The 12,898-nt window shown below is 46.5% G+C and overlaps 1 protein-coding gene across 2 annotated transcripts in view; it reads right to left on the bottom strand.

Moving 5' to 3' along the window:
• Positions 1-1,445: 1,445 nt before the first annotated feature.
• The window catches only part of OPRL1 (opioid related nociceptin receptor 1), a 67,602-nt gene continuing 56,149 nt past the window's right edge, over positions 1,446-12,898 (bottom strand). For both annotated transcript variants that reach the window (XM_066586122.1, XM_066586123.1), the window contains exon 3: positions 1,446-1,969. In XM_066586122.1, coding sequence (XP_066442219.1) covers positions 1,446-1,969 — 524 coding nt within the window. The remainder of the gene's footprint in view (positions 1,970-12,898) is intronic.

Raw genomic sequence — 12,898 nt, 5'->3', positions numbered from 1 at the left:
TCAAAAGCTTCTCTACGTCTTCGCCATCCTCCAGTCCAAAGGACACTTTACTCTTCACTGATGTTTGTTCACGTAGGCAGGCATCGATATCCATGTCAGAAGCTCTAAACATGGGATGCTTCCATGGACTAATATCAAGTCATTACTCTTACAGTCACCGTCTGCCTTTGGCTACAGCAAATTGTTTGTTTTTCCTATTCCTTGCTTGCTGGAGTAGATCCCCAGTGAAGAAAGGCTTATATATTATTTGAGGCTTGGAAAATGTATGTGAGTATATATAAATATATAATGTATATGTACATAGGGTATATACAGGCAACAGTGTCTATATACAAATCCGAAAGGCTTTACGTAAGGGCAACGTCAGAAGGGAGAAGAGTTAAGGCCGTATGAATTGAACCTTCCGAATAATTGGATATGGATGGATACATGGGCAAAGATCTGCCAAGTATCCATCATAAAATATCATCCCCGAGTCTGGCAGAAGTTATAAGGAACGTTTTATCTGTAGTTTGGACTGTGTGTTCTAGAGCAAAAAAACAGGTTTGTTCGTCCAGTTGGGCAGAATGTCGCCATCTAGTCCTGCAAAATGTCGTGCCTTCCTCTACATGATCGGCTAGTCACTCATGATAGGAGTGTTTTTTGAGACCAGTTAAAAAGTGCAGCTCGGTATGAAGTGTTTGAAGAGTGTAAGAGGTGAAGTAACATCACCAAATGGTAGACAAGTCACACAGGACGTTGACCACATTGATGAACCTGATCGCTGAGGTCTTCAAAAATGGAGCTCCTGGCTGATAGTAATGGTAAATCCTCATGGCCTAAGTGGGAACGGTTTTATTTTTTCATCCAAAACTCATAATTCGTAGCTATATTTTAGATGTCTGTATGTATTTCACGAGACAGATCTGCAAGGAAGTCCCTCAGGAACAACTATGGTGGGAAACAAGACCATTACAGTTTGGGGCAATTTTGTAGAATCAGTAGGCAGATAATTATAGGCTGTACATGGGGGAGGTGGAGTTGAAGGGGAAACTATCCCCGTAGGGAGATTTCTGCTCCTCTGGAGCAAAATAACTTAAGACTCTAGAAAAAGCTTTGATTTCTGTACAGACTGTAGATAAAAGAGACCTAAAGAGGGTTTCAATTTCAGTATTGAGACATTGCCCTCACTTTAGGTTTCTACAGTCTTGGGAGTTTAGTCGGCAAAGCTCTAGTTGAAGTGAGCGTCCTTCCTCTGCTCTTACCAGAAGTTGGCAAGTCTCATTAAACAATCAATGGAATTTCACTGCATTTCCATTGTATCAATGAACTGCAACCAAAAGGAGGTGTTTCTCAGTACACCTCCATCATCTTGGTCATAAAGCGGTGATCTGCGTCAGTTCCGCCTGTGGATTATTTCCCACTTGGTCTCCTTCCCCGCCCAGCATGGGCAGTTCCATGCCTAGTCATGCCGGATTATTCGGCCCGTCTGAGTTCTTGCAGGCATAGGCAACGTCTTTGGCAATGCTGCACATGCGGTTGGACATCTGCATCTCGGCACGGAAGGCAGAGGGGAAGCAGAACTTTTTGAAACATGCTTTGAAGTTCTCATCTAAGAAGGCGTAGAGGACAGGGTTGAGACTGCTGTTGATATAGCCCAAAGCAATGCAGAAATGAAGGATGGCCACCTTGACATCACTGTTGGGTTTAGCTCCAAGGCTCTGCACCAGCACATAAATCTGAATGGGGGTCCAACAGATAATAAACACAGCTACCACCACCAGGACCAGTCGTGTGATGCGACGCAGGTTTCGATCCTTCTCCCTGGATCCGGACAATACTCGGACTTTCTTTAACCTCCTTATCATTAAGCTATAACAGATGGTGATGATAAGAACAGGGATCACGAAAGAAAATAGAAAAACGCAAGTGCCAAAGACAGGCTCCCAATAGTGTTCTGGATCCGGAAGCTGCACCATGCACTCGATATCTGGAGGGAAAGAGGATACCATGTTATTAAGGACATAATGGTGACTGCGGAGTCATAAAACCTACCTAGACATGCAAATAATTCACACACAATGGACTCAGGAAAACTAGAGGTTGAGTCATATTAGTCTACAAATTATTTACTAGTATTGTCTAAAAGTTACACACTGTAAACCCAGGCCGGGCTCACACAAGCGGCTCGGATTCCACATGCGGACCCTGCATACGGCAAGTATTGCGTATGACCAAGGAGGCACGGATCGTCCGCGAGGACTCCAATGAATCCACAATTCAAATCTGGTCGTGTAAGACCGGCCTTACACTAGACTGTCTTAAAAGTCACCAGGTTTATCACAGTAGCTTAGCAGAATGATGAATCAGTACTAGAGATGAGCGAGTAGTGCCTTAGCCAAGTATCTCCCCGCTCGTCTCTAAAGATGCGGGGGGCGGGGAGCGGCGGGGAGAGCAGGGAGGAATGGAGGGGAGATCTCTCTCTCCCCCCCCCACTCCCCTCGCAAGTCATCTGTCACCCGTGCCGGCCCCCGAATCTTTAGAGACGAGCGGGGAGATACTCGGCTAAGGCACTACTCCTTTGAGTAATGTGCCTTAGGGAGTATACTCGCTCATTTCTAATCAGTACACATTTTAAGACTAGACAGTCTACGTTCAGAGTACCATTTAGTTGGCTTAGTTTACGCCAAAAATTTCACCAGAAGTTTTGTATACTTTTTAGAAATTCGGCACGATTTTTGACGCAACTTTGACCATTCTCCTATTTTGGACAAGTCTGAAAATGTGTCCGAAAGTGTCTAAAAGCAAATAGCAAATATGGTGCAAAGCATGTACAACAGATTTCTGGCACAATTTGCACATCTTCTGGATAGGGGATAACCTGCTGATCGGTGGAGGTCTCACTGCTTGTTTGAGAACATGACTCCCATGCTCTTCTCTTCCTGTCGTTGCAGGGTCACTTCTTTCCCCTCAGTGACATCAGAATGAATGAAGTGCTGGTCGAGTATACACAGTCAGCATTCCATTAATTTCAACGGGGTTAACAGAAATGCCCTGAAGCTTTCCGCCCGGGTATCTCTGCAGTCCAATTGAAAGTGAATGGAGGGCTAGTGTGCTTGCGTGACCAGTGCTCCATCCAGTCTCTTCCTCACTGTGGGGGATGCAGTAACCCCTGTAGGAGTGCAATATACAGAATGGCCTGCAGAGGGGAATAGACAGGCATTCTGGAACTTGAGACGTGAGAGAACACTTGTGGGTGTGGTAGGAACTAGATAAAAAGATCAGTTCCTTCCACACTCAGAAGAAGAAAGCTGGCTGCTAGCCAGAGAGGCTGTAGGAGCAGCCACCAGTACTAGGAGCCCGAGGTCCATCACGGACCAGTTTGTGGCCCATAACCTGTCTGATAGAGGAGGACGCCCTCTAGATGCCCTTAGCGGGGTTAGTGACAGAGACCCTGTGGGTTGTGGACATTGTGTGCTGTATTCTTTTGCTGTTGCATCTTTCACATTTGCTGCAATGTGGAATAAAACTCGCAGACACCAGATTTAAAGAAAGGCAAGTCTCTGGAGTGTTTCTACATGTGTGGTGCCCATTCTGGTTGGAGAGATCAGCGATCCAAGAGGCGAGTACCCCAACTTCCCACATATGGTGGAGAATGTGCTGGCATAGAATGGCACACAAAACTACAGAGTGCAAGTGGTGTGTAAAATGTAAGTCTGCCACAAGCAATGCTACTGGATGCAGTTACAGGGGCCAGGAGACCAAAACTGCTGTTGCTGAGGGGTGACAAAAGTTTGCAGGCAGCATTTAAAGGGGCAGAAAACTGAAAATGCAGTTGCCTCAGGGGTAACTAAGGTCTAGTTTGAGGATGTCTAAGAGGCAAGTTGGTGTACTTGTTTTGTGTCTGTTTATATTGAACTGTGCACCCAAGATGGCGGTGGTCAAGAGAGATTGCCTAAAAGAGTCCTGCTGGGGTTCTATGCAGGATGGAATAGTAATAGCTGCACAATGTGAATGGGCACTTGATGAGGATGTGTCTAAGGACGATATTGCCGATGATGTGTTTCGGAAGAACCCTGAAATATCATGTGTGGGGGATGGTGGGATGTTATCTCTATGTCATGTGCCTAAAACGTAAAGTAGTATTCCCCAAATGAAGGCAGGGTGTGAACAGGTTGCTACAGGATGTTCAGCCACCACCCATGGGAGAGTTAGCACAAATATGCCTTTAGGTCTCATGCCCACGGCCGTGACGGAATCTGCCAGCGGAATATCGCAGCGGAGTCCGCCACGGCACCCCCCCCCCCCAACCCTCATATTTACTTACCACTCCGGATCCTCCATACGCGTCCTGCATGGAGGGCCAGCGTGCATGCGCAGTACAGCGCATGACACGCCGGCCGTGTCAGATGACGTGGCCGGCGTGACGGCCGGCTTCCATTGACTACAATGGAAGCCGGCCGTGCGTATTCCCATAGCATTTAGAACACGCTGCTGTTTATTTCCCGTTGCGGAATTCCATGGTGGAGTTTCGCAGCGTGAACATTGAGCTGTTAGGTTCAATAGACCATAATAGCTGCGCAGCAACGCCGCGGATTTCCGCCGGATTACAACGCGGCAGAAATCCGGCCACGGGCATTAGCCCTTAGAGAGAGAGAAAGAGAAAGCAGCCATTCTGTTTCCCCAGCTCTTGATTTATGGTAAATTGCAGCTCGTTGTGCTCCAGTGTTTGCGTGGCACACTCTGACTTCTATGGGAGTTATTTAAAAAGTTTTGCATACGTCCCTAAATTATTTCCATGCACCTATGTCAACTGGGACATAAAAGAATTATGAGTGATAGAAGTCTACTGTCACACATGTATCACATCTGAGTCTCACAAGCGACTGATTTATAATTCAGAGTCCCATCAGTGATGCAGCTGCGCCAATTACTTGGCATTGTGCATTGGCATCATGGGGGCTTCCATTAATACGTGTGCCTCCACTGAAGTAGCCGTTCTTCCATCGACCCTCTCTTCACGTTAGACACGGTCTTATTTAAACACTATTGTACCAAGAATAGAAAACCAATTTGCGTCAAAAAAGGTGCAGGGTGCTCCAGAATTGTAGAGCGACGCCAGTAATAAATGTGTCACATTGCTTCTCATTTCCTGCATTTTTTGAGTCCATGACGTTCTGTTTGTTTTTCAGAATCCATGCATGCTTCGTGTCTGGTGGTTTTCCATAGGCAATTTAGAGCGAGTCTGGAACTTTTATACATTTTGTTGTGTTGTGGCCTTGTTTCCCCCATCATTCTGCACTCAGTACCCCATAATGACAACAGGCTGGTAGAAATCTTTGTAAATTAAAAAAAAAAAAAAATGAAAAACACTCATTTTGCATCGACATAAGTATTCACACCCCGTACTCAGTACTTAGTTGAGGCCCCTTTGGCAGCGATTGCAGCCTCCAGTCCTCTTGGGGATGATGCCACAAGGTTTGAAGATTTTCTGCTCTCTGACAGGTTGGATGGGGGCTGACTGTGGACAGCCATTTTTAGGTCTCTCCAGAGATGTTCGATTTGGTTCAAGTCAGAACTCTGGCTGGGCCACTCAAGGACATTCACAGAGTTCTCCCTAAGCCCCTCCTGTGTTGTCTTGGCTGTGGTCTTAGGGCCATTGTCTTGTTGGCAGGTGACCCTTCTGCCCAGTCTGAGGTCCCTTGTTCTCTGGATCAGGTTTTCACTATCTCTGGACTTTGCTCCATTCAGCTTTCCACCAACCCTGATCGCCCCCCCCCCCCCCTTCATTTCCCAGCATGATGTTCCACCGCCAGGCTTCACTGTAGGGATGGTATTGGGCAGGTGATGAGCGGCGCCTGATTTCCTCCAGACAGAACACTAAGAATTGAGGCCAAAAAGTTCCATCTTGGTTCCATCAGAGCAGAGAATCTTGTTTTTCGCAATCTGAGGGCCTTTAGGTGCTTTTTGGCGAACTTCAGGTGGCTTTCATGTGTCTTACTGAGGAGGCTTCTCTCTGGCCGCTCTGCCATAAAGCCCAGATTGGTGGAGGCTGCAGTGATGGTTAACCTTCTGGAAGTTTCTCCCATCTGCACACAGGACCTTTAGAGCTCAGCCAGAGTGACCGTTGGGTTCTTGGTCACCTCTCTTACCGAGGTCCTTCTCCCCCTTAGTTTGGTGGGTCGGCAGCTCTAGGAAGAGTCCTGGTTGTTCTTTCATGTAAGCATTATGGGGGAACTTTCAGTGCAGCAGAAATGTTTTGTAGCTTCTTCAGATCTGCGCCTCCACACAATCCTGTCTTTGAGCTCTACAGGCAGATCTTACCTCCTCATGGCTTGGTTTTGGCTCTGATATGCATTGTGAGCCGTGAGACCTTATATAGACAGTTAGGGGTGTCTTATGTCCAATCAGCTGAATTTCCCACAAGTGACTCCACGCAAGGTAAAGAAACACCTCAAAGATGTGTAGTGACCCAGTACATCATCCTGGTCCCCTCCATAAATGTCATACATGTATGTCCTATGTTGATGCATTGTACAAACCTTTCCTGTTGTTTCCAGTATGTGTGTTGCACAGATGCAGCGCTAGAAGGGTTAAGTGTTCAATAAAATCCAAAGTTTGTATGTAAATGTATCAAGTCTGTCATGTCATATGGTGTGAGAGGAGGTTCTAAAAGGAAGTGTATGAGACCGGGAACAGATTTACTCCATGTCTTCAGGAGTTTGGTGATACAGGAGGTCCAGGTACATGGGGACACCTTTAGTCCTCATGTACTGAAGCATGGAGAAGATGGATAGATTTCCCGTGCCAAGTATGTTTGGATGTTAATGGAGTGAGCTCCAGAGAAAGAGAGAGTGAGCAATTGTAAGTAACTATTTCTTCTCAAGGGCAGTGCAGAGGTACTGCTTCACTGTCTAATTTTGATACACAGCCGTCTTGAGCCTGGATCACCGCGTAGAGGTATACCATTTAATTGTCACACCCATGCATCTTCCAGACTGGGTGGAGGTACTGCAAGAGAAATAAATCACTGTTCACACATGTGCGTCTTTGAGCTTGTGAGAGCCGTGTGGAGGTACTAGGTTCTGAAGACTAGCCTTTTACCTGCACTGTGAAGTCAATAAGTGAACTGCCTTGTAAGAATTGTTCCAAATTTTTCAAGTAAAGTTTGCCGGGCTCTAACCATTCCTAGGGACCCATGGAACTAAGAAACTGTCTGAGACTGAGTTTATTATCCGCCGAGGGTCATACTGGTGTGTATAGAACCGGTGGCGTCACCCATGACAACTACAACCCCCCTTATCCTGTTTGGTGGGCATCTCCGTATCCTAGGGGTTGTGTTTGGTGGCCTGCAGTGATACTCTGGCCTTGGCTGCGTGTGTCCCTCCGAGAAGAAGTCTGGTAAGTGCCGCCGTGACACGTCAGCACTATACCCTCCCAGCATCCCATGTATGTCAGGTGTCTGGGGTCTCCTCATGGGACGCTGCAGATGATCAAGGGTAATGGAAGACCCCAGAGCTAAAGGTCAAAGGTCATACCAAAGGGTCATGTCAATGCAAAATGGTAGTTTTTCAATTATTTTTTTTTTTACATTTACAAAGATTTCTAACATTCTGTTGTCTTTGTCATTATGGAGTATTGAGCGCAGAATGATGGGAGAAAACAAGACTACAACATAACAAAATGTAAAAAAAAAAAAGCTGAAAGGGTCTGAAGACTTTCCGGACCCTCCCTGTACACTGGAGAAATATGACACAGATTTCAGTGGAACGCTGCGGCAGAAATCTGCACATTTAATGTGAATTTTCGAAGCAGATTTGCATCTTCGATGCCACAAACCTTTACATGGATTTTAGTCTCCTTCAGTCAGGGTCATTTACGTGCAGTAAACCTGACATGTCACTTTTTTCCCCTCAACCGTACCGACTACCGCGCCGATTCCCATTCAAACGAAAGAGACACCTTTGATACAGATTTTGCCAGGAATTTGATGCATCATTTGCATAAGATCAAATGGAAGACGGGCGCTGCCTTGCTACAGGTGCGTGCACATGTTTTTTAGTAAAAATCATTTTTCTAGCAAGACTTAAAGGGGTTGTCCCGAGGCAGCAAGTGGGTCTATACACTTCTGCATGGCCATAATAATGCACTTTGTAATGTACATCGTGCATTAATTATGAGCCATACAGAAGTTATAAAAAGTTTTATACTTACCTGCTCCGTTGCTGGCGTCCTCGTCTCCATGGTGCCGACTAATTTTCGCCCTCCGATGGCCAAATTAGCCGCGCTTGCGCAGTCCGGGTCTTCTTCTTTTCTGAATGGGGCTCCGTGTAGCTCCGTGTAGCTCCGCCCCGTCACGTGCCGATTCCAGCCAATCAGGAGGCTGGAATCGGCAATGGACCGCACAGAAGCCCTGCGGTCCATGAAGACAGAGGATCCCGGCGGCCATCTTCAGCAGGTGAGTATGAAGACGCCGGACCGCCGGGATTCAGGTAAGCGCTGTGCGGGTGGTTTTTTTAACCCCTGCATCGGGGTTGTCTCGCGCCGAACGGGGGGGGGGTTTAAAAAAAAAAAAACCCGTTTCGGCGCGGGACAACCCCTTTAACTAGCTATACAATAAGCACTTTAAAGTGATGGAATAGCTCAATATTTCAGGAATCCCTAGGAAAAGTAAGCATTTTTCATGTTGCTCATCAATCCTCTGTCTCAGCTGGTCTTCCTCTGTTTCAGGTGTCCCACACTGCCCACCTTTGGATGTACTGTGCATCAGCTTCAAGATGTAGTGCAGCGCCTGTAGCAGAGGAGGACCAGAGAACTGGAGATGTTTTGGCAGCAAACTCTGCAATCTTTGGGAGAAATCACCAGGACAGTCTGGGCCATATGGAGAAGAAAAGTAAAGCGAGTCACCAGATTAAATATTTATTCTGCCTACATCTCTTTCTTTTAAAATAAGTTTAAATCTCTTTCATTAGAGTAAATTGGCTTTCAGTAGGTTCTTAGAGGAGGGTGTCAATCTCCTAATCTGCCTAGGGCACCAAATCATCTTGTCCCCGCCTTGGAGTGCAGTGGGGGACCACGAAGGTTGAAATAGGAGCTGCGGGGGATTGAAGGAGTTTAGTATTACTTTTATACAGCTTTGAGCACATTTCACTTTAATTTTTGCTCCCCAGGCCACCCCTTTAAGGCTTAGTTTCTACGGAAAGCCCATGACATCCTTATTTGAATGTATCAGTGCATGTCAATGACTTTGGAAGCCAGTTCCTCTCTCGGGGAGACTCATCTGCCAGTAGCCGAGTGCAAATCACAGCCAGTTGGATCCAGACACTAATTCCATGGCGATTAATCATCACTTATTTCATACTTTTCTCCGAAGGCCGAGCGGCCAACTTGGGCTCGTGAAATATAACTTTAATAATGTTCTCGAGTAGCAGAATGTAAGAACCCTTGGAGAACGTAAGAATAAAGTCACTGCTAAGGAAGCGAGAGGCAACTGTCACCGAGGACAGCTGGCAGGATATAGTATACATAGGGATGTGTTTACCAGGCTGGGCAATTTACTCGTACAAAAGCGCCATTCACTCTTCAGGCAGCGGTGAAGGATGGATTTTATCCTCGCCTCCTCTCGGTCTTCCGTATGTGTTGTGTTGATCACAGCAGGGAGAGAAGTCTACAATGATACCGGCTTAATAAGATCTTATTTCCCCAGAGACGCCTGTCGCTCCCCCACCTCTTGCCCACATCCAAGTGTGAGATCGCTATATCACCACCTGATGTCTTTGTTTTTACAGACCGCCGAAAAATGCAAGTGAAAAGCAGAGAAATACAAAGAGAATAAAGCACATTGCCGGTGAAGAAATCGTTATAACAGGATGTTACCAGCAATACCAGATGGAAACAGCATTAAAGGGGTTGTGACAACACGTACAACCATTTTCAGAGTGCGAGTCCCGCGGGTCCGGCTTCTGGCACACACGGCAAACAGCTGATTTTGCCAGGGAAAGTCAAGGCCAACAAGACATTTCTGATGACAAAAATGTAGTATAAGTGTCAGCGGCTCCCCTACCAAGAGGCAACCACCAGAGCCTATCACCTCAGGCAGCAATCTGAATGGCCTCAGAGGAGCCGTGCTAGGGTTGCCATGTGGCCAATAAATCACCGGCCTGGTAGGTAATTATGTCTAGAGGCCAGTGCAGGTATAGATTTTTTACCGGTCGTAATAATAAAAAATGAAAAGTAAAAAATAGTTGCCAGCTGCCAGCAACTCCACACCATCAAGCATTTAACTCATTCGTTCTGTAACTCTGGTTTGGCGGTCGCTACTGCTGTAATCAGTATGTGACCTCTCCACCCGGTGTCTGCGTTCCTGCACACAAACGCCGTCCTGTATGCAGTGCAAATGTTGGGGGCGGTAACATCAGAGGTCACAGACTGATTGCAGCAGATGCCGGATCAGAGCTGCAGACTGAGTGAGTTAAATGCTGGACGGCATGAGTCTCTGCTTACATTTGACGCACCTCGTACCTGCGGGAATTAAGATGTCTTTTTTAAACAAATGAAAAAAAAATGTCAGAAAAATGTAATTTTTTTTTTATGCATCTAGTGATTTTTAGAGGTGTTTTTAAGTCACACATGCGGTTTTTCTTTGCTACCTTTGTCACAAAAAATACTGGTCAAGGTAAAAAAAATGGTGTGGTTTGGGGGTGTGGTTAGGGGTGTGGCATTTTTGTTTTTATCTCTGTCATTCTAGTGATTGCAACAAGTAATTGTGCCCCCCTCAGTGGCCCCAATAGTAATAATGCCCAAGTAGTGATCAGAATAGTAATAGTGCCTCCAATAGCAATAGTGTCCCCAGTAGTGGTCCTAATAGCAATAGTGCCCCCAGTAGAGCTCCAATAGTAACAATGCCTTCAGTAGTGGTCCCAATATTAACAGCACTCTTAGTAGTGGTCCCTGTAGTAACAGCAACCCCAGTAGTAATGATGCCTCCAGTAGTGGTCCTAATAGTAATAGTGCCCCCAGTAGTAATAGTGCCCCGAATAGTGGTCACAATAGTAATAGTGTCCTCAGTAGTGGTCCTAATAGTAATAATGTCTCCAGTAGTAGTCTTAATAGTAATAGCGCCCCCAATAGCAATATTGTCCCCAGTCATGGTCCTAATAGTAATTGTGCCCCCAGTAGTGGTCCTTATAGTAATAGTGTCCCCAGTAGAGCTCCAATAATAACAGCACCTTCAGTAGTGGCCCAAATATTAATGGCACCCTCAGTAGTGGTCCCTGTAGTAACCGCAGCCCCAGTAGTAATAATGCCTCCAGTAGTGGTCCTAATAGTAATACTGCCCCCAGTAGTAATAGTGCCCCCAGTAGTAATAGTGCCCCCAGTAGTAATAGTGCCCCGAATAGTGGTCACAATAGTAATAGTGTCCTCAGTAGTGATCCTAATAGCAATAATGTCTCCAGTAGTAGTCTTAATAGTAATAGTGCTCCCAATAGCAATGTTGTCCCCAGTAATGGTCCCTAATAGTAATTGTGCCCCCAGTAGTGGCCCTTATAGTAATAGTGTCCCCAGTAGAGCTCTAATAGTAACAGCATCTTCAGTAGTGGCCCCTGTAGTAACAGCAACCCTAGTAGTAATGATGCCTCAAGTAGTGCCCCCAATAGTAATAGTGCCCCCAATAGTAATAGCATTAAGGCCCCTCTTTGTGCCCTCCCCATCCTGAAACTCTGGGCAGCAAACCCACATTATCAAGTATCTCACTCCCTCTCTAGGTCCCATTCGGCCTCTGCTGCTGTAACCCGAGGCGGTGACTCCTAACCGCTGCGGTTTTCCGTTCCTCATAGAATCCACCTTTTACTTCATTATCCCCAATGCCTAAAATCTACCCCCTTCCGTTGCCCCCTCCTCCACCCGTAGCAGCACTCGCCATCATTAAAGGTCATTCCAGCTTTGCGGAGTTGTTTGTGCAGCCTTAAGTCTATACTTCGCATCCGATTCTCCAGTCACGGCGCGAACGCTCACGGCACCTGGCCACATTTGCATTCTTCCGTTTTCCCCAGAAGCGAGCGCCCTGCAGTACGAGCCGAGGACATGAATTATAGATGTGACTGAATGCTCTGTGATATTACAGTGACAGCGACGGATGTGGCAGCGCTAAATCCCGCGGATCAGTTTCAGGAGCCTCTGTTTTGTCTCTCCTTAATGCCTCTTCCACAGTCCGCGGTGTGCGCACATTAGGCAGTACGCAACCACATTCATTACTACCTCAAGAATAAAATTGGGTCATTTAGGATCAAAAAAAATTTTTTTTTCCTGCAGAATCATAAAAACCGTGTTGCGCTCACCTCCGGTAATTATACGCTTGGCGAAACGAGCCTTCTTTTCAAATCAACCTTAATTATAATAATATTTCGCTGCTGGAAAGACCGATTTCTCAGCCTACGGATTAGGTCTAATTGTAGTCTGTCACACAGACCCGTTCCTTGCTGGACTCATTAACCCTTACACACAATGACTGTTGGTTAAAGGCCAGACAGGAAGCGGCCATATTGTGCGCTAAAACCAAAATCCATGATAGCCGATCAGTCAATACAAACTGCCAGGTCACGAAATATTATTCAGTTGGACAACCGCTCAGGGATCTATACCTCCCAAAGTATGAGGAGAGGAACAAGGCCCAACCGTCCCTGAGTCCCGGATGTGGGGCGCTGTCCCCCCATCCCAGGAGAGAGGAGACGAGTATCGTATGGGGCGGCCAGAAATTATGTAAATAAAGTACAACCTATATGCGCCCCTTTCGCCCCCCTGTTGCTCCGGTCTGCCGCTCACTTCCAGGTAGTACAATTGCCTAACACGTGACTCGGCCATACTAATGCTGAGGCCGGCGATTGGCTACAGCAATCACGTGAACGCAATACCCAGGGGT

Source organism: Eleutherodactylus coqui, chromosome 13, assembly GCF_035609145.1.
Source record: "Eleutherodactylus coqui strain aEleCoq1 chromosome 13, aEleCoq1.hap1, whole genome shotgun sequence".
NCBI lineage: Eukaryota > Metazoa > Chordata > Amphibia > Anura > Eleutherodactylidae > Eleutherodactylus > Eleutherodactylus coqui.
This window is presented reverse-complemented; position numbering and strand designations above follow the sequence as displayed.